The 18408-nt window shown below is 42.5% G+C and overlaps 1 protein-coding gene across 1 annotated transcript in view; it reads right to left on the reverse strand.

Annotated features, from left to right (window-relative positions):
- The window catches only part of prdm5 (PR domain containing 5), a 29488-nt gene extending 14731 nt beyond the window's left edge, over positions 1 to 14757 (reverse strand). Inside the window, exons 1-13 of the mRNA XM_070832449.1 lie at positions 14659 to 14757; positions 13878 to 13961; positions 13096 to 13218; positions 11549 to 11717; positions 11129 to 11306; positions 10234 to 10326; positions 9996 to 10117; positions 9261 to 9340; positions 7435 to 7519; positions 7196 to 7353; positions 6620 to 6713; positions 3928 to 4088; positions 789 to 882 (exon numbers count right to left, since the gene is read on the reverse strand). Of these exons, the coding sequence (XP_070688550.1) occupies positions 789 to 882; positions 3928 to 4088; positions 6620 to 6713; positions 7196 to 7353; positions 7435 to 7519; positions 9261 to 9340; positions 9996 to 10117; positions 10234 to 10326; positions 11129 to 11306; positions 11549 to 11717; positions 13096 to 13218; positions 13878 to 13961; positions 14659 to 14757 (1540 nt within the window). The remainder of the gene's footprint in view (positions 1 to 788; positions 883 to 3927; positions 4089 to 6619; positions 6714 to 7195; positions 7354 to 7434; positions 7520 to 9260; positions 9341 to 9995; positions 10118 to 10233; positions 10327 to 11128; positions 11307 to 11548; positions 11718 to 13095; positions 13219 to 13877; positions 13962 to 14658) is intronic.
- Between the last annotated feature and the right edge of the window lie 3651 nt (positions 14758 to 18408).

The raw sequence follows: 18408 nt of genomic DNA on the forward strand, positions 1-18408 counted from the left end.
GTTACTTATTACATTTTCCACAGGGTAACTACTGTAGTAATCTGTAGTCTGTAGTCAAATATACTGAGCTAAAGTCCCTTTCAGCAGGGAGGCCTGAAGCTAGACAGCAAGCAGAGTGAAGTGATGTATTCAGCCCCCCAAACAACAACAGGACTATGAGAAGACAACATGAAGGAGAAGAAGAGATGAAGTTCAGTAGGAGTGAGGAAAAGGAGGAGACAGCCAGGAGCAGCTTGTAGAGAGACAAGAAAGGAAGGAAGGAAGGACGGAAGAAAGCAAGCAAGAAAAAAGGAAAGCAAGAAAGAAAGGCCAAGAAGTGTGTGTGTGGCTGTGCCAGGTCTCAGCACCAGTCTGTTGGTAAGGAAACGCACAGGAATGTGTAGCTTTCCAGTTTAAGGCAGTTTAATGAACATCCAGAGCTCTATTTGGGTGGCAGTGCAAAGACTGGAGCAAGCCGGGCTACATCATATTGGAATCTTCTAATATTAAATCTAATCACAGATTCAAATATGTCTGCTGTTGCACCCATTGACAGCTTGTTGCTCCAGCTTGTCGGACAGACAGGCAACCCTTCACAGCTTTACAGGTGGGGTTAAAAATGGGGGCATCATCTTCCTGCATAGAGAGAATGCCTGTTTTAACTGAGCTAAAGATTTAAGTGGGATCCTTTGGTGCCTTTTAAAGCTCCACGGACACGATGCTCCACACCTTTAACTCTAGCAGGTGATGTTAATGCAGCTATGTATGATTACTATTAACAAAGCACTGAACAGTGGAGGGCCACTGACCTGTATGGCTGCGGATGTGGACCCTTAGCGTGCCGTTGCTGGCAAACTTTTGTCCGCAGTATGGGCAGATCTTCTCCTTCTCCCCCGTGTGTGTCTGCCAGGGAAATGATAAAGCAGACATATGGTTGACGTTAGGAAAAACATTTGTAACATTCATCCTCACATCCTTCCTACATTACAAAGTCAAATGTGATCTACTTTGATACCTGAATTTCAATGTCAGGACATTATACTTCAGATACTCATCAGAACATTATCAGAAATAGAAAATTCAACTCTATCATGTTGTATCTTCAAACAACCATTCATACAAACATAATCTGATTTTGTTTTTCGGTTTTTTGTTTGGTAAAGGCAACTTCAGTATCTAGATTCCACTTTAAATGCCCTCTTTAGAGCTTTTGCTTTAGCTGCACTGTCTGATTGCATAAAGAATTAACAAAAACAATAGTTTTCTGCTCTAATGCACCACTAACGAGTGGTAGACTGGAATGGAGATGCACATGTTCACATGACAGTGGATCCACTGAGCTGCCCTGAAGGCAGGATCAAAGAACACAGACGATGCAGATTTGCCAGGGTCCAAAGCCCAGGGGACTAAAGGCCAGGGTGCATGTATGCATTTATCTCTTCCTCCTCCTCCTCCTCTTTCTCCTCCTCCCTCTTCTTCCTCTCTCTACACCTCCCAGCAGCCCACAGAGTTGGGCTCATAAGGACTGCACATGCAAACAAGGAGGAAGAGCATGTGGAAACAGTGCACAACCTCCCCTACCTTTCCTCCCCAGCCCTCCCCCCTTCCCGCTCCTCTCCTCCACTCTCTCCTTGTTGAAAAGTACATTCTGAATTCCTTTTCCCGGCATAATCGTGAGTACGAACAGCTCAAACTCAGAGCGACAGTTTCAACAGCAGTACAACAATACAGGAACACCTCCTCTTTGGGCCCCCATCCTTTCCTCCATCACCCCACTGTGTCCCTCTGACACCTCGGGTGTTGTGTTACAAAGGCTCAGTCCACACACACACACACACACACACACACACACACAAACACATGCACATTGACAAACACATGCATACACACTCACGCGCTCACTCACACACAATCATGCACAAACAAATCCACATATACAAACACGTGTCCCAGATGGAGCAGTGCTGCATTATTTAGTGCAACAGAGAAAACATCGCTGGTATTCTACCTTTATAGGCCGACAGCCACAGGGTAAATCACAAGTGTTGGATTTTTTTATGAGTCGTGGGTAATTATTCACTTTTGATATATAAATGATCTGTGTGTCTGTTCAATGACTCAAAAACCAACCCTGTAATTTACGCTCAGGAGTGAATTCTTCCAGCACAGCGCTGACAGAGGTGAGACCATCTTGTACAATGTGCAAAACACACAATGCAGGCACATACATGCTGACACACACACACCCTCTCATATAACACAAATCCTGGCTCGCGGAGTAGAAAGCATTGACTGTAACACAAGCGCGCTCCGTGAATAACTCAGGCTGGTTCTGCCAGAAATGCACTGTTCATTTACACAAGCAACTGCTGCAACAGCACATACAAGTAAGGTGCTGGGAAAAGAAGATACACAAAGCTGTACTGTAAATCTGTCCTGACTATCAAGTGTCAACACAGTCATGTTGAATTTCTTTTTCTTTTTCTTAAAACGTATTAAAAAATCCTGGTTCACGTGGCTACATCTGCAGTAAATGTGCTTAGAGAGGAGCCACTCGGTAACTCAAAAGTAGAGCTGAAACCGTTAGTTGATTTAGTCTGTTACTATTTTCATAACTGATCAACTCCAATCATATTGCCAGCAAAAATGCCACACATTTGTTTACAGATTTGTAAATGTGAGACTTTGCTACGTTACTCATATATCATTCTACATTTAATGTATTTGTTTTCTGAACTGTTGATTGATTCATTAAAAAATAAACGGCAGATTAATTTAAAATATAGTATAGTATAGTAATAGTATAATTATAATATATATATAGTTGCAGCCCTACTCAAACACATCATTATTTTGTTAGAATAATGGAGGTGAGCCCATGCTGTGATCCTAAGAAACCTGCATCAGATGTTTGGCTTTCACGATGTTCAAAACGTCACTTATCTTACCCCATTTACTTTTGATTGTCATCATATGTGCAAAGTCAGACGCGGTGCGCAGCGCTGCGGTTAGATGTTGATACCAGCAAAAACATGGCTGTGAGAAACAGTTGTAATTATTTTGAAGGCCAAAGTTTGCTCAGACAAACAGTTGCTGAGTATCAAGGTGTACATTAAGTAAAACCCCAACAACAGCGTGGCCAGAAGCAGGGTTACTCTGCACATGTAAACACAGCCAGCATGTTGTCGTCTCCTCGGCAACCTGGCTTTGATCAAGGCCAGATCTCTCAGCAGCCTCCAGTCCCCGTTAGCAGCGAGACAGTTCAACATGTCCAAGTCTTCAGCCCTACTGTTCTCAGACAACCTCCAAGACATTTTCTTTTGCCGTGTGCCAAGAATCTGTTTGGTTTCAATCTTGATCCATAACCACACCGGACGTTGTCAGATTTAGGGCTCATAATCTGCCGCGAGATCTGTTTGGAGCTTTGAAACCCTGCGGAGCTAATGGACTAACTGCCATTTCTAATCAACATAGGAATTGATTTCCAACCCTTCATGGCCAGCATCGGTCAAGAGGGATGCCTCCGCCAGGTTTGACAGTCCAAGATATTAGTGCAGTTAGCTGCATCACTTTCATGACACGAGTAGTCGGACCGGATGTGAAACTCTGGAGACATTTTGGTGGAAATAACAGTGGATGGTCAGGTTGTCGTTTCTTGCCTTTTTAAATTCAGCATGATAGCAGAAGACTGATGACGGAAAATCTAATTTAAAACTGCTAAGTTAGTGGAATGCTTCCAATACCTTTAACTGTCTGCATCTAAGTGCAGTACGTCAACATAATTTTGCAAGGTTTCGTAAGTGGTTGTTATGTTTGAACTGCGTGCATTTCAAATAAACACGACAAAAATGTAGCTTGAACTCAATTTCAGGTCAAAGTGAGAGCCCTTGCAGACATGCAATCACTGTCCATGATTGAGGTTGTCTGGCTCGCGCTCTTTTCACTCACCTTCTTATGGCTCTTGAGGACTGACGGAGTGACAAAGGCCTTCTCACACAGGTCGCACTTATACTTCTTGTGGCCGTCGTGCACCACCTGGATGTGGACGTTGAGCGTGTCCTTCCTCTTGAAGGTGGCGTCGCACTGGTCACACTTGAATGTCCTCTCACCTGTAGCAAGGATGGAGGAACATTTGTGAGAGCCATTTCCAGTCATCTATTGTTGCGCCTCTAAACACACAGTCATCACGCACAGCAAGAGGGGAACCAATTTCACCGGGGCGATTGTGTGGGCAGAAAAATACAAAGACGGGTGTTTCATTGCACCAGACAGCCCCAAACAATGGCCTTTAGAAAGCTCTGGTTCTGTGTTTTTTTAAGAGAAGTTGTCCTTTATTGTGTATCTGTAGCTGACATCCCACGAGAACTAAAACAAACTGCTCTGCCATATGTCTCATCTGAACGTCACATGGTTCTGTACAAAAACATGCCTTATTTTATTAATCACTCCACTAAAAAGCACTACAAGGCCAGACAGACAGTGCTCAGACAGTACACTGGGGCACAATCTCAGCTGTTCGCTGAGTGCAGCCTGGTGTTTTCCTTCACGCCTCTGCTCTCTGCCTCCATACAACAGCCTCTATTGTTGGAGAGTAGTTGTTTCCATTATATGGAGATCATTCAATTTCCACAGAGTAGTTTGGAGAGAGCGTGTGTGTGTTTGGCGGGAGCAAATGGTTACAAGCTTGTGCTCATTCTCCTATTACCAAGGCCGATGATGGTCAGCTCAATAAAATGGAACGCCAGTGAAAGCCGAGGTCCATTGTGTTTTTAATCAAATCGAAACATTCACTTGATAATTAATGTCAACGACACCCTCACATAAAGATTTCATTATTGCTTGGAACAGGGCTTCAGTCTGGTGCTGAAACGTGCGTGCGTCTACACAGACATGGACAGACAGTAATTTATACATTCAGGTACACAGAGGACTGTACTCCAGGTCCACCACTGACATCTGACCTCAGATAAATGTGCTGTGAATGTTTCGCTGGGCGAGAAGCACACGTATTGAACTTGTTGCATTCACCAGATCTCCAGAGTCGTCCAGACCTGTCGTACGAGTCATTTCTTTTCCACAGGGGGAAAAAAAGCAATCCTGCTGCCTTAATATGAATGAAAATATAAAAATATTAGCAAAATCAACAAAGAAAAACTAAAATAAACAAAATCCTACATTAATTTCCAAAATCAAATTCACAGCCAGATGAGATGCTTTTTGTTTTTTATACTTTATGATTCAAGTTCAGCAGCTGTTTTCTCACTCCAGCAGCTGCCTGAGGGTCTGTATGAAGGTCTAAACACCTCTATGATGGCAACAGTACTCATATTTTCTGGCTTATTCTTTCGGTTCCCCTAATTCATTATCTGGCACTGGTGTTGTGTCTCCTCTTTACTCCTGCTGACATTTCTGTGAATGAAACTTCCCAAACGGAGCAGAACAGGCTGCCTCACATAGATTACTATTAGACAGCCATTATGCCAACTCCTCCTCGTGAACAGGTGGCATTCATCAAGTTGAAAAAAACAACTTACGACAAGTTTGTCCAGTTAAAGACAGTTTGGTGAAGAACAACCTTAAGACCAAACCTTACAGTAAGAAGCACAAGAGATTTAGGACAAGAATGTGCAACGGTTCTTGCATGAGGAGAAAAAAAACACTGGATTTCACCTGAAAACGCTGCGACAGCTGTGCTTCATTTTCTCACTGTGAGACCGTCGCTAGAGAGCTGACGTACTGCCCTAACATTAACTCACAAAGACAGACGCATTTATTCACTGGCATGTCTATTCTCTCACCTACAGTGAAATCACACACTCGATCGCCCCACATACTGTCTAGAACTTGATACATAATACTGTCCTGGTATTATGTAGCGTGCCTCCTGAGACAGCGGCAGGAAATGCCTTAAGCTTTACAATCTCTTTGTTATCTGGCTCAATTGGTGGACCAGCGCTGCATCCTGCCATGGTTCGACTGCAGCTCAGCTGTCTGGGGAGGAAGTTTCTGCAGGGCCGCAGCACCCAGGGACCACCGGACGAGCTGAACACTCACTAATGTCTCCTCTGTGAGATGTCTGATAGAGCTATGATGTCTGTTATTAATGGAGATATCCACAGGGATGAGTTGCAGGCCAAAGAAAACACAAGACTATCACCTGAAGAGCAGGCCAGATGATTTTAACTTAAAAACTTTTCTTTTAAGAGATATTAAGATCAGGAAGAATTGAATAATTTGCAACAAGAAAGAGGGCTTCAGAGGGCTCAATTAGTTATTATTGCACTTAATGTATAAAATATAATAACTTTCAGTATTTCTAACTAAAATAAAAAATTTGAAAAACAAAACTCCATTTAATAGAAAACAATGAGGAGAAAAACATTATCTTCATTCAGAAATAGTTAAGTGCACCATCAATTTAACACACTCAGTGTACCAGTAGCTTATGGTGGCTAATGTTAGCTAGGCAGGCTTTACTGTCACAGTTCAGCAAACGTTACATATTCTCCCTAGTATTATTCCTACTATTCTTAGTCAATCGCCTAATTGATTAATTGACCAATCATTGCGGCTGTACTCATTGGTATTTGTATTTATTGTGGTCACAAGAGCGCACAGGGTCACTCACACTCATACTTACTGTTGTGGATGAGTAAGTGACGCTGGAGAGAGAAGGGGGTGCGAAACAGCGCTTTGCACTCCTCGCACTGGAAGGGTCTTTCCTCTGAGTGGGTCTGCAGAGACAGCAGAGCAGCGTCAGCATGTTTTATAATGTGTAAGCAGAGCCGCTGGTGAAGCTGCTTAGACTGATGTGAGAAGATCATGCAAAAGGCTCCGTAGCCGATTGGGTTTGTTGACTTGATGAAGACAAGCAGCCTGAGGGGATTTAAGTTCAAAGTGCTTCTGTTTTTCTGCCTACCCCCCCTCTATGCCCGACCTATCTATCTGAGTGACACCTCAATCCCAAAAGTAAACAGGGGGAGACCTCAGGGGTGGAGCAGGCCAGGGACCCCACAGATAACAGCCACCAACGAGACCCTGATTGATTACAGCCTCACTAATAATTCTAGCTTTGAAGTGACTCTGCCTCTTTCTGCACTCCCCAATCAGATATAACAGTATGAAGAAAGGAGTTACCACTCTTGTGAAAGCTTAATTACAGCAGCAGTGGATTACTATTATTATTACTATTATGTGCGATACCACATCTACTCACCTTCTTGTGATTCTTGTAGACGTTGCGATGAGCAAACTCTTTCCCACACAGCTTACACTTGTAGGGTTTGTCCTCGCTGTGGATGATCTTGTGAGCCGTCACCTGGTCCAGACGCTTGAACGAGCGACTGCAGATCTCACAGGTATACGGTCGCTTCTCTGATCATTGACAGATGCATTATGGTGAGCAGAGATGCCGCAGAACGTCAAGGTGACGTATTTAATGTCGCATTTTCTTACCTGAGTGTGTGATCATGTGGCGTTTTAGCTGATTCGTAGAAATGAACTTCTTGTCACATGCGTGGCAGTCAAATATTTCATGTACCTGCAACGAATTTGTAAAAGAAAGAATGTTTAAGTTTTGGATTTGCTGATAATCCTTAAAAAACTTAGTGTAAAGAGCATGTAAAAGTTGAAAGGATCACGGCCCGTGATGGTCAACAGACACTAAATCTTGTCCGTTTTCATTAGACTGATGTCTACAGGCAGAAAAGCAATTAAAGTGATGAAAAGTTTCAATCCTTTTTCTGCTTCAGAGCATAGCTCCAATAATTGCACACTGAATAGTTCCCCGGCGTACAGCTACAATAGCATATGCTAATGCCAAGCAGCTCCTCTTGTCACAGCTGCTACTGCAAAAGCTTGTTCAGCTAAATGATGATAATGGCAGTTTTAAGCTGCTTTGGAGCTAACGTGTCATTATGGAAAGTTTGATTGCTCCTCTGCAAGAATAATACTTACTGTGCCACTGTCTTTGACTGAAGCTTTAAGAACACACCACGTATTTTTTTCCTGAAAATGTGCTATATTTATAATAACCCTTTGTGTCTGAGTAGGGCTCGATCCCTCTGAACATCTTTATAAACTATGTTACTAGAAAAAAAACAACAGAATTTTCCAAAATCGAATGTAATGCTGACCTAAATCTACAGAAACATATTTTGCCTTTCAGATAACAGACAATGGTTTAGACAATAGTACATGATTAGAAATCCTTTCTGCTATCATGAGCCACATAATAGCAGAACTGGCACATACACACATAAGGAGGCCATGTAGGAATATCACATACGCCTATTTTAAAATACCCTGGAGATCTGAAACTGGAGAGTACTGACTCATAGACAGGTGAAGTAGGTTAAAAGATGCACTGCACAACTGTGCCACAACTTCCAGGTGACTTTATGTGTTGGACAGTTTGGAAGTGGCACGATGATGAATAATAAGGTGACAGGGGTGGATTAATGCCTGTTGATTAATCTGGGTGATAAATGTTGACGAGAGAAAATTAGATTTCACAATTACAAGGTGGGATAATTAATGATGAAAGTTAGTGAATGAGTGACATTCACTAATATTCTTCATTAACATTCACCAGTAAGACAATTTATTTGCGACGACTTGCACATCCAAAAGTCCATCTTAGACTTTTCTACAACAGTTTTCCATATTCTGGTGAATTATTCAATGCAACTACATCAAGTGCATGTGGCTGCATTGAAAAGACGTCTTTAAATGGAAGACAGATTGGCTGAAATTGTGGGCAACACAGGAGTGTAACCTGGAAAGAACTAAAGCAATACGCAGCACAAAAAGCTAATATCTATTTGTATGAAACCATTTTAGAATCGTATTTGAACAGACAAATCTGTGATCCATCAGTGAGAGGGAGAATCCTGACGCCAAGGTTAAAACCTTATTGTCTGCCAACAGAGCCTCTTAAATTTCACAAGACCTGTGGGATGAGCTGGTGAAAAAGAAACCACTCGTCTGCCGTTTGTCACCCAGAATAAATTTGTAACCACTAGATCATAAAGACAGCCCCATGCGGAGAGGGAATGACTGAACAAAGTGAACACAGAAGCTCAGGAGGAAGAGACGAATGCGAGATTAAGAGGTTAGACTGGTTTAAAGAAACAGTGGAGCGTGATGGTTCCCGCTGTACGGCAAGAAAGACGTCGCTGTAAAAATGGATCATGCAAAACTGCGTAAGCTGAGTAAATCCTCTCAGAACTGTTGCAAAGTATCTGGTTTGGATAGTTTGAGCTGCACAGTGGGGGCCTCACCTTTCTGTGTTCTTGTAGGTTCAGAGAGGAGGAGCATTTTCTGTTGCATATGGTGCATGTGAGTTTCCGACGGGCACTCCCTGTAAGAGGACAGAACCTGATCTACAAGGCTGATAACAAAAGCGGGAAATCAACAATTTAAAGATCATCACACAGTAACAGAGAAATACCAAAAGTTTTACTGGACACTGAACTCTCAACCATCCCACTATTTTGGGCCCCTCCACTCATCCCCATCTGAATCACATGACACACATCTGACGAGTCTGATCCTCAAACTCACCTTTCTCACACACACACACACACACATACACCCATACACACATATCCCGTGTCCTGACCACACTGGTAAGGCATAAAAGCCCAGATCTCGACTCCATCAGCGTCTGAGATGAATGTCTTAATCTCGGGTTGATGCTCGATTCACGAGATCCTGCTGCCCTACATCCCATCATAAATAGCTATGGAAGTCCAATTATGTGAAGGAGTGAGCCGCCCCAGAACACACAGGTCAGCAATTACGTAGCGCAAGTAATTAGAGATGTGTCTCAACATTGCAGAGATTCTAACTGATCGAGGTCAAGTACTGTAACTGCAGTTCCTTGAGTGCTGAGGCTGCTAATGGACAATTAACTTCATTACATGACACGAGAAAAAGTGCTACGCATGTGAATGTGCGTGTGCTACAGGGAGAGAACGAGACTGAGACATACAGGGAGAGACAGAGGTGCCAACCTGTGTGAACATTTCCTTTATGCTTCTTCAGAGCGTCCTTGCTCTTGAATCTTTTGCCGCAGCTCTCTGCTTTACAGATGAACCTGGCATCTCCCTTACAGGCTTCCTTATGCTGCTCAAAGCTGTGCACACAGGACACAGAAGAAGGAGACAGAGGAGGACAGAAATGCACGCCTTAGGAAATAAATGCAACGTGTCACCCTGCACATTGTACTTTATACAGGATGATGAATGTTACCTGGATTCTGAGCTGAACGTGTTGTGGCAGAGGGAGCACTGATGCGCTTTAGAGTCACCTGACGGATCCAGTGACTCAGAACAATGCAAAACGCTGGGGAAGGATTCAAAATGAAAACAAATTAGGCACCGAATACAGGAAGTGAAACAATAAGGGTGATGGCTACATATAAGGGTGGTGGCTAAATGTCAGGTGTAGATATACACTAAAGTGTTCATCAGATTATCATCTTCTACCTAAACTTTAAACCAATTTTGTTGTGGAAGAATACACAAAAACATCACTATCTTCAATTAAATTCATTGATTCAAGTTAATGTTAAAACAATAGTTTGAGATTTTGGGAAATATAAACACGCACGCCATTAGACAGTTAGTTTAGCTTAGCATTAAGACTAGAGCACCTCTAAAGCTCATTAATTAACATTGTTTCATCCAGACAAAAACCGTAGAGTAAAAACAACAGTTTGCGGTTCTATAAAGGTTTTGTGTCGGATTGTTTCATAGCTGTTTCCCTGTTCCCAGTCTTAATGCAGAGCTAAGCTAACTGGTCGCCGGCTCCAGCTTCTCATTGAACACACAGACATGAGAGTGATATCAGTCTCCTCCTTTAACTCTGCAAAAACTGTCCTTTTTTTCAGTTTTTTGTGGGACCACCAACATCCTCCTCCTCATTCTGAATAAATTGGTGCCTTCTTTGTATGAGAAGCAAAAAAATGAAAACCCTTAAAAACTGAATTTCTTTACCATAACATATGATCTTAAACCTTAATTGCTGCCAAACTGATTTAATACTTTTTCAGACTTCTTAATTACCTGCAGATTCATTGTTAGAACAGTTAAACGTTAAATAAAACTGCACTACAACCAGTTAAGTGATGGAACAGAAAACCCACTGGCGCTGCAGAGCCTGTTTGATGGGGAACTTCTTGCCACAGTTTCTGCATTTGAACTCCTTCTCCTCCGTGCTGGGCCTCTGGTGCAGACTCTGGAGGTGGGCAGCCAGGATCTCCTCACTGGGAAAACTGCTCTCACACAGCAAGCAGGGGTGGTCCTCCTTCTTTATTACTAGTTCTGAATGGATGTGGCACACACACACACACACACACACACACACACACACACACACACACACACACACACACACACACACACACACACACACACACACACACACACACACACACACACACACACACACACAGTGAGCAGAGATCTAATGGGCAAATACACAGAAATAGTCTCTTTGAAATGTATACAATAAATCAGCTGCCTGTGTGTGGAATTACAAGTGAGGAAATACGATTCCATTGTACCCATTTCAACAAGATGTTTGCCGTCTTTACTGTTTTCATCTTCATCCTTGATGACCTCCTCCTCTTCCTCCTCCTCCTCTTCCTCCATATCACTGTCCAGGTAGCCTATAAGGAGCTCTGTGTCTGTCTCTATGTCATCCACAGCCAGGTAAAAGATGTTCTCTCCATCCTAAGAGGCAACAGCGGGATTGTAATCTAGTAGTCACACAACTGTAACGGTGCCAAGGAGCAGAACTCTACCTGACAACTTTGAGAAGAATGTAGTTAATGAGAAAAGCATTCACGCTAAACTACAGTTGTATCCATTTATGGTAATGCACACTGAGACCGGCTGAGGGTTGAACTCATTACACCCAGATAACGGTCTGTTAAGCCTGATTGAGGCCACAGGTCAAAAGCTCAAACCCTTAAAAATGTTGTCATTACCTTTCTTGTCCTTAAAGGTCACACTAATAAAATCAAACCGTCATTTAGTTTTAACTATGGGATTCTAAATATACATAAATAATGATTAAGAAGAGGAAAGCTGCACAATAAATGTCACTGTTGATGGAACACAGAGCTTTAACACACATGGATGACCTTTAAACGACCAATCACTTTGGACATTCGCGAATTAATGGCAGGAACTTGGCCCTGAGACCTGAAATGTTCATCTCCTCCTCTATTTTTCTCCCATCATGAGAGAACAATCTTTTTTTTATCTGTTACACAGAAGTGCAAGGGGTGACATTTCCCAGATCCAGTGGACTGAGGTTGTGTTTATAAGCGTGCGTCAGTGTGTATTTGTATGTTGTAAGAGGTCGCGTTTGGAAAATTCTTTCGATTTTTTTTGTATTCATAAGCCTAAACTCTGTTGTTGATACATAATTTGTCAACATAATAACTTTAAAAATGTTCTGGTAGTCTTTTAGAAATAACAAATTGAGAGAAGAAAATCATTCCCTGTTGCTGAAATGACTCCAGGATCAACAATTGCAGAATCATGAGAGGCTGCTGTCGTATTAAACCCTTTTCCAGCTCAAGCACTCTCACCTGCATGGGGCCTCACATCTGGACTAACCACCACAAATGTGTGGATCCTAAACACGCTGAGATGTACACAGAAAACAGAAAAGCAATGCGAGCGGCTACACAGAGAGGTTAAGAGAAGTGATTGGTTTTGCGATGTAAATGATAAATGTGCATCATGTGACATGCAGCTTCATCAAACTGAGTTTAACCTTCATACACGGTATATTCAAATATTTACAAAAAAAATGTGATTCCTGCTAAAGTTCTTTCTAAAGCTATGCAGATTTTAACATATTTAATCATATAATATTCAGCCTGTCTGCCCTGTATGTGGCAAAAAAAAATATGTACAAAATTCCACAGCATTTACCTGGAAACGTCAAACAGTAACTTCTCTAAGGGGTCTGCATTAAGAAACACATGATTATGTGGTCCTGACAGATGTGTACAGCCTGTAAAATAATGTATCTTTCTAGTCCTTTTTTTTTTTACATAAAACTGAGGAATTCACTGTCCACTGAGAGGAAATATACCTGTATGGCTGCCAAGTTCTTCTGCTCTTGCGAAGGCGCCTGATGGACAAACCGCAGCCAGTTGGCATAACGTGGGTTACTAGCATCCAAAATATACAGAACATCTCCTTTATTGCCACGGACCTGAAAAAAAAACCACAATAACTGCATGAGCTGTCAGAAGTGAACGGCCGATTCTTCTTCTTCTTCTTCTTCTTCATCTTCTTCTTCTTCTCCTCCTCTTCTTGGTTTCAAGGTTTGTCCTCTGTGCATCAAAGTTTGTTGATCTTACACATTAACACCTAATCATATGCACGGCCCACAATGTGGCAGCTACAGATAACTACATCACAGCATTTATCTCACTGGCTACCATCAAGGGTTTCCCCACAACATGAGAGGAGAGTCGGTTTAAATCAGCCGGTATGGTTAACTGATCTGCTGTGTAATTAAATGCTCTCTTTATCACAGAAAAACTGAGAACATATTTGGACCGAACTGCGAGCAGCTGTGTCTTTCTCCCACAGCTGTCCTTTGATAAAAAAAGATGTTTTGTGCTTAACCGCAAAACGAGCTTCAAGGAGACATTTACTGCACTCTGTTAATTACCGCTTTGCATATTGCACACAGCTTTTACAGGTGTGAGGCCGGTGTTATCGTGCTATGTGCACGTCCAGCACCGAACACAACATGAAGTCATCTACCAAATTGTTGCTTTAATTCTGTTTGATCCACCTGAACACCTTTGAATTGAACCCTTTTAAATGTGGAAAGAGAACATGTGAGGATGCGCGTGCCTTCACCTCCCACATGAGCCTGGTGTCCGAGCTTTCATCCAGCTCGCCGGGCAGCTTTTTCTCACCTGCAAAAGGGCCAAACTTTTCTCCCTTTAAAAACAAGCAGAGGGGTCGTTTGTCAAACATGACGCCATCATAAAACACACTGGCAGACAAAATGAATCATATTAAACCATCACAGTGGATCTTCCAAACCCATGTTTTTTTCTTTTTTTTTTTTTTTTTGCACAGTGGGATATTTAGTGGGCACGCCTCCTGTTTAATGTGACATGTGAATGCATCATTCAGTGCTGGCCATTTTTCCTTCTGACCTTCCACAAGTGCCAAATATCCGGGGGGCGTGGTCCCAATGTGTTGCATTCATGTTCATCCTCAAACTTGCTTTCCCTCATTACATTACCACTGTAGCAGCGTCCCATTCATCCTCTGAAGCCCTTCAAAGCTTCATAACCACTTCTCCATATACCTGACAGCGGTGGTGGAAAAGCTCTCTAACCATTCCTGTGTACAGTATGTGCTGTGTGGCTTCACCACTGAGCCCCCTGCTCGCCGACATGAAGACATTGTTATGTGGTGAAGGAGAGAAACAACCGCAGCCTCTGCAGCTACGTGGCACTTCACGTCAGAGCAGCCCGGGGTTCAGGCTGAGACTTTTGACAGCGGATACAAGGACAAAGGAGAACAGAAAAAAACTCTCTACAACGCTTATCATTTTCCCACAAAGTCACATAAAACGCTCCCGGCGTGTAAAGTCGGTCACAAAGTGTCCCAGTCAGAAACAACAAACCTTTTTCACTCGCCTCGCCGTGTAAAGACCGATTCCATCCTGGACCTTTGACGATTTCAGAGAGAATCTGTCTGGCACGTACATGCCCAACATTGTCATTACTCGGAAATGTTTCCCTCAAAGACAATTAGTCGGCTATCGCATGTGTCAGCGGAAGTGAGCAGGCATTGTCAGTGTGGATTTGGAGCAGATAGTTTCTTCGTGAAGCGGTCCAGGTTGAACTTCTGCTGCTCCTGCTGCAGGAAGGCAGAGCGGCGTCCTGATTGGTCCAAAGTTTGTAACCAGAAGCTACCTTTTTTCTGTCGTGCAGCAAACAGTCCAGCCTGTGTTTCCCTGGGCTGCTCCAGCAGGCTGCACAGGACGGAGACAGCCCTGCAGGGACAGAACATCTGTAGGTATAGGTGGAGAAGTTGTACTTTCCCCCATATGGTGCAAATTCAAACGCTAAGAGATGTGATTTTTTGTGTGAAATCTAAATATTCTATGAGCCCATACAATAGTAACTCACTATGTCAGCATCATTTACTAAGAAAAGGTTCAAATATCTAGTTACCCACTTTTGATGTAAATCACACTGTGATCACTCCTACTGTCCTGCATCATATGAGTAAATCTGACCTTTTGTCTGTGTTCATGGTACAGAAAAAGCAGATCATCATAATGAAAACAGATCTAGGAATACCTGCGGGCTGTTACGCAGCTACAAAAGTGGCATTAGCTACACTGATGTACATGCATTTCACATAGCTCAGGAAAAAAACAAAACACTCACCATCCCTTTCCTCTTTCACCATTAACCTCTAAAACCTCTGAATATTGTGATGGTTGTGTGTTTTGGCTCTGATGCATGTGTTCTATAATTCAGAAACCACACTGTACTCACAGGCAGCAGAGCAGAGGTCTGACTGACCCTTTCAGATTAAAACAGTCAGCTCAGCAGGCCAAAAACCATAATTTACCAACAACCAAAGGCCGCTGGGACAGACGGTTCTTCTGGCCTGAAGCTGCTCGAGCAATCATCATAACTCAGAGACACTGATCAGGAGTACGATCGTACCTACCATTAGCAGTAGTAATGATCAGTACCATATTGATTACATAATTGTTACTTTCACGTGACTGATATAGACCTTTGTTTAGTAACTGTCAAAACACTGTAGTGCTTCTTTTCTTTCCTGTAACTTGATCACATTATGTTGAGACTACAGTTACTATTTTTCACCATGGGATTACAGTTTAATTAATTATTTTTGTGTAATGCGTGTTGTCATGTACGTACCAGTTTAAATATGTACTTGAGTTTCTAATTTATTTATTTATTGAGCTTATTTAACTCATTTTTGAATTCAAACTACAGGGAAAAATAAAAATAAAAGTGCACAAATTAAAACAAGAAAGGAAGAAAAAATCTTCTTTTTTTTACTTTGCTGACTAACCTCGGCAGTGGATGTGGTTTCAAACGCACTGAAACCCACCTTAAGGATTTGCCTGTGTGAAAATGCTGTAGCTGTCAGGCCCCAGTCGGACGTCACATTTTCTGTATCATATCCTTTTAATTTCATCTTGATTTGTTGACTTTCACATTGTGCAGTGAGATTGGCATCATCTGTAATCACTGATTGTTTGTGTGTATTCTGTTTTTGAACACCTCTCCAGCGAGCGTCTTTCCCCTTTAATCAGCAGTATGTCAGTGTTATGTTGCTTTTGTTTACTGTGTTTATAGCTTGTGTTTATGCCAATGGCTTCCTGTTGCGTTATGGCTCTACGCCGAGCTGCTTCATCACTGGTCCAGATGACCAGCGTTGGTTGACATTTACGGCGAAGACTGAATCATGATGTACATGTTTACCTCAGAGTCAATGAGCTGGTGTGCTCGAGTGTCTTTGTCAGACTTTCCTGTTTTTAAAGGGGATTAAAATTGGGGCAAATGTGTCCGTCAATGGGGATTTTTTTCCCCCTCAGATCACTATTGTATTTGAGGTGGTGTCATCAGTGCCACGGGGTCATATTCCACCTGTATTTTAGAGAGTTAAGCCATAGGAGAGGGTTACCGGGAGACTTGTTGGGTGACAAGCCTGATCACTGCACTGAGAGGGCCTTTGTGTGAGTCTGCCCCACCCATGTCCTCCTTGGTCCATTTCTGTCCCCCCTGACCTCCTCGGCCTGTCAGGGCAGGACGATTAAATGTCACGACCCCTTTTTCCCTGCGTGCCCTCTGAGGACCCTCCGTCCCATTAACTTTCACTCAGCTTTCACTAAGATCCTAGGGTTATCCCCACCAGCTCTGATCTTCAACACCTGCACTAAAGACACACAGAAACACACACAGAGGACCCTTCTGCTAATGCCGGGGCGCCATTACAAGATGATAGCAAGCAAGATGATAATCCAGATTTGGCTATTTCAAGATCATGGGGAGTCTGCGCTGGTCTGCACAGATAAATCACTACCCTTTGTGGTGTGTGGGGGTTTAGGACTTCTCACTCAAGATTAAGACTCGGATTGAGGCAAACTGGGGCATCTCATTTTTGATCTGGGACAATCTGAACACAATCCTGTTGTCTGAGCCATGTATGAATGAATGCTTTACTGCGATTGTTATCTGAGTAGGTCCATCATTAGCTGTGTGCTTCAAAGTATTTCGCAGTTGGATGGAATTCAAAGACTAAGAGTCTATACTGTGCTAGCAGCTATGTGAGGTTTTACTTTCTGTGATGCAAAGTGCAGCTTTAAGATAAGTGCTAATGTTAGCGTGCTAACATGCTCGCAATGGCAATGCAAGCATGCTGATACTGCTGGTGTGAGGCTGAAAATATTTACCGTCATATTTTAGTGTGAGAGCATGCTAATATTTACTAATTAGCACAAAGTATAGCTGAGGCTGATGGGAAAGGTGTCTGGTGATAAACCAAATTTGTTATATGTTAGCATCATGGTGGCGCCAAGGGAAAAATCAGAGGGATCATCTAAGTCATTAGGGTTCATCCTCTGGGGATGACAAATGTCTGTACAAAATTTCCTGACAATCCATCCTATAGTTGTTCAGGTGTTTCAATGTGAAAGCTGCATACCAACTGACCATCAGTGCCATTCATGAAGCCACGCCCATAGCATGGCTGAAAATCACTTACAGCTTCCTTTGGCATTGCTTAAATGTAAAATCTTAAAAACTGTGAAGTCATCACCAGCCTTATTGTAAAGTCTGGCTTTTCAGTGCAGTGGAAGCACATATCTTGAAAACTTTCTTCTTCCAAATGCCTTTCATGACAGAAGCTTTCCATGAATGGTCTGATGAGGTGATGACGAAGCTAAGACTTCATCACTAGCAGGCAATGATGCATTGTGGACCTTAAACATCTAAAATGATAAAGACTTTTTTTTAACTAAACTAATATATTTGGATCATCAATCCCACGGGACTAAGACTTTGAACCTGAAAGTACCCAGCCGTGGAACTGAGCCACTCAGTGGCTGGACTGCCAGTTGAGTCTCTGAGGGCCAAAAACTACAGAAACCACATTTAGGACATGGTGAAGGAAAGGATTGCATTGAAATAAATACTTTCAGAGTTTCTTTTTTTCTAAGTAAATATTTTCACTGGAGGAAAACCTCAGTTTGGCAAACATACAAATGGTTCCATACAAGATTTTCCAAATGGATGTGTGCATTTTTCTGAAATCTCTCAAACCTGATACTGTAGATTGAGGGGCCAGACCACCTTTTGTTTCATGTTTCACAAACCCCCGCAGT

Source organism: Pempheris klunzingeri, chromosome 6, assembly GCF_042242105.1.
Source record: "Pempheris klunzingeri isolate RE-2024b chromosome 6, fPemKlu1.hap1, whole genome shotgun sequence".
Taxonomy (NCBI): Eukaryota; Metazoa; Chordata; class Actinopteri; order Acropomatiformes; family Pempheridae; genus Pempheris; species Pempheris klunzingeri.